Consider the following 3,915-nt stretch of genomic DNA (forward strand, 5'->3'; position numbering starts at 1 on the left):
CCCCTTATTTCTCTTAATATCAGGACCCTTGAAATAACCACGGCTGGCTGTCCTCCCAACAGAGCAGGATGAGAGACGAATGCTCCAGCAAGGAGCCCAAAATCACTCGGTTAGTCCCAAATGCTCAGAACTAGCTTCTCCAAGCACATCAAGGGGCCATCTTTCATGGGGTTCTCCTCTCTCCTCCCCACAGGCTCCAAAACCAACAAAGCAGATGGCTGCTCAAAATCACTCTGCATTGACAGAGTTCGTCCTGGGGGGACTAACGAGCAGAGCAGAGCTCCAGCGGCCCCTCTTCCTCCTCTTCCTTGCCATCTACTCGGTCACCGTGGTCGGGAACCTGGGCATGTTCACACTGATCTGGCTGAGTGCTCAGCTGCACACCCCCATGTACTACTTCCTCAGCAACCTGTCCCTCGTGGACCTCTGCTACTCCTCTGTCATTACCCCGAAAATGCTGGTGAACTTTGTGTCAGAGAAGAACACCATCTCCTATGCGGGGTGCATGTCACAGCTCTATTTCTTCATTGTTTTTGTCGTTGCCGAGTGTTACATGCTGACCGTGATGGCCTATGACCGCTATGTCGCCATCTGCAGACCTTTGCTTTACAACATCATCATGTCTCCTCAAGTCTGCTCCCTGCTGGTGGCTGTGGTCTATGTCATGGGGCTGATTGGTTCAACAATAGAGACTGTCATGATGATGAAACTGCCCTACTGTGAGCACCTCATCAGTCATTACTTCTGTGACATAGTCCCTCTTATGAAGCTCTCCTGCTCCAGCACCTACGATATGGAGATGACAGTCTTCTGTTTGGCTGGATTCAACATTGTAGTCACCAGTTTAACAGTCCTGGTTTCCTACGCCTACATTCTCTCCAGCATCCTCCGCATCAGCACCACAGAGGGCAGGTCCAAAGCCTTCAGCACCTGCAGCTCCCACCTGGCAGCAGTGGGCTTGTTCTATGGATCCACTGCATTCATGTACTTAAAGCCCTCCACAGCCAACTCCCTGGCCCAGGAGAACGTGGCCTCCGTGTTCTACACCACAGTCATCCCCATGCTCAACCCCCTGATCTACAGCCTGAGGAATAAGGAGGTAAAGGCTGCTGTGCAAAGAACACTGAGGAGAAAAGTGTTTTGAGTCAAAATACTCTGTCAATTTTCTTGGTAATGGGGGGAGTCTAGTAAACAATGTTGTTCATGTAATTGTAGATTAATGATACCAAAAAATAAAAATGAAACTGTCAATTTTAACAGCAAGCTATAAATAAAGGAGGGGAGCCCTTGAAATGCTCATCTTAACCTGTGTGGTTGGGCGAATGCCTCCTTCCCTCCAACCTTCTTCCTTCTCATCCTCTCTCTATTCTCATTTCTATCTGAAAAGCAGTGATTTCAAGTGTATGTTTTCCTTCATTTGGGTTTCATTTTCACTATCATGAATCCTTTGGTAAACATTAACTATCTTAACTTGAATTTACCATGAATTTTAAACTTCCATTATTAACTTAGAAAGTAATTCATTATTTTATTACCTTCTATGTAGATAATATTACTCAGCTCAATTATTACTTTTGGCACTTAACATCTTCTGAAAATGATTTCTCTGGTCCCCACCTTTATCATCTACCATATGTCCCTTTACAGGCAACTGCTTAAAGATAACTAAGGAAAGACTGCCCTAGAGAGAGCATCCTGACTCAGTGTGTCTGGAACTTTCCAGTTTTAGGACTGAAACTGCACCTCCCAGGAAATCTCCCAGTCCCAGGACGCACAGGAGGATTAGTCAGCCATGTTACAAAATTCTGCAAAGCCTCTGGTCCTGCTTTAAGAACTGACAGATCTACTGCCAACCTTGTTCAATAAATCCAAAGGAATGGGACAAAACTTCTCCCTGCTTCCTTGGTTTGTAACAATATCACAGATATAGATTTCAGATGCAGCAGCATGATGTAGGATAAAGGATGTATAGACATCTTCTTGTCTTTTATAGCTATTTTTGGTACAGTATTGTACCAAGCAGTAGCTGATTAAGGGAAACAGAAATAACTCTAGTTTTCTCCAGCAGAGAGGCATCTAATACAAGGAATCTCTTGTGTAAAGTTTTTGGGATGTCTGCAGGAGTGAGGGAGCCCCAAAGTGACTCCACGCTGGATATGTCCTAGACGTCAGGAACTCCAGCTGCCGCTGTCACTGCCACCACCATGAGATTTACGTCTGACACTCTCACAGCCCGTAAATAACAGAGCCCTAGGATGAGCCTCCCCTGGATAGTTTTTAGAAATGCACATTTTCAGGCCCTTCTCCAGGCCCACTCATTACTGGGTGGGGCCCAGCATTCTGTGTTTAATAAGCCCTCAGGTGATCCTGATACCAAGTGAAACGTGAGAACCAACCCCAGTCTCACAATTCAAATCTCATATATATGCATTAATTAGTCAAAAATAGTTCACATCCCCTGACTCTAGCTACAAATGAATCTGGGATATGTAACTTTTAGGGTTCTTTCATTGAAATATAGTTGAGATAATATTATAATGCTTTCAGGTGTCTAACATCAGGACTCAACATTTATATCCTACACAATGCGCACCATGATGAGTGTAGTTCTGGAATGTCACCATAACAAATTATTACAATATTACTGACAATATTCCCCAAGTTGTACCTTTTATATTGTGATGTGTTTATATTATAACAGAAGGTTCTTAACCTGACTACAAGGAAGGTGAAACATATATTGAAAGAGCAATTCCCAAGGGACTTCTGTACCCATTTTCTCCTGACCTTTCTCAAGGTCAGGAGAAGAGGTGAAATCTCTACTACAATAGAACTACTCTAGTTAGAAAACAATGTAGGAACACATCTATTATTCTCTGTGGTAAGAAATCGTAAAGCCAAATAAATTGGTCAGTTTGATTATGTCAAAAATTAGAGATTTTATACAGCAAAAGACAGGAGGGTAGAGTTAATAGAAATGAAATGGAATAGGATATCTTGCTAGCATATATTAGAAAATCCTGCAAACCAACAAGAAGAAAGACATCAACAGAAAATATGGACAAGGCACATAGAATAAATACTTTACCAAGACAATCATTACTTGAAGTACCACCAAGCATGTGAAGAGATGATCAAACCAATTACTCATCAGAGGAGTGCAAATTAAAACACTGAGATATCTTGTATATCCGCCACTGGATAAATAAATGAATAAATGGCAGTGGAGACAGTACAGTATTAGAAGCAAATGATTATCTATAGGCAACATACCCTGGAGCTGTACTGCTGTGTGAGAAAGTAAGAAAGACGATGAGATATAGAGACAATATTAATTGTGTACATTAAACCTACATGTGCACAAAGCAGAAGAAAACACATTTAGCAAGGAAAAATCATAACATAAAATACACATAAAGGTTAGAATGGTCACCAGATTAGATGCCTGGAAGCAGAGAGTGGGAAAAGAGAGAAATAGAAGTTCCTTTTCCTAGACCCACACCCTGGTGCATAGCAGTCAACACACCCAAGAAGCTCCAGATCAAAGCTTGCCACTCAATATTTAAAGGGGAGACAGAAAGAGCCAACCTTATTATAGTGGGGCCTTGGGAAAGATCTTCTAAATATGCAGAAGTTAGCAATCAAGCTGGAAAAATAGCAAATATTTTATTCTTCCTACCTTCATAAGAAGCTAGAATATCAGAGTCAAATTCAATTCTCAGTTCTAGGAGCAGCATGACAGAATGCAGGACTAAAGGAACATTCTCCCTGGCGCCCAGCCTCTCCCAGGCCACAGCCTGCTCCCTCCATGTCCCACTGCCAGTCTGTCCCTCTCCACAGGGTCCCTTGCACATGCTCATGTGTGGACTCATCATGCCCAAGCTCCATCACTGCTTCCTGCATACAGCCGCCCCC

At 43.0% G+C, this 3,915-nt stretch overlaps 1 protein-coding gene across 1 annotated transcript; it reads left to right on the plus strand.

The window, feature by feature from the left end:
- The first annotated feature begins 214 nt into the window (after positions 1-214).
- On the plus strand, positions 215-1,144 carry LOC118934637 (olfactory receptor 8A1). The gene has a single exon (XM_036930283.2). The coding sequence runs from the start codon at positions 215-217 to the stop codon at positions 1,142-1,144; it is 930 nt and encodes a 309-aa protein (XP_036786178.2).
- The last annotated feature ends 2,771 nt before the right edge of the window (positions 1,145-3,915 follow it).

Source organism: Manis pentadactyla, chromosome 13 (genome assembly GCF_030020395.1).
Source record: "Manis pentadactyla isolate mManPen7 chromosome 13, mManPen7.hap1, whole genome shotgun sequence".
In the NCBI taxonomy this organism is placed as follows: Eukaryota; Metazoa; Chordata; class Mammalia; order Pholidota; family Manidae; genus Manis; species Manis pentadactyla.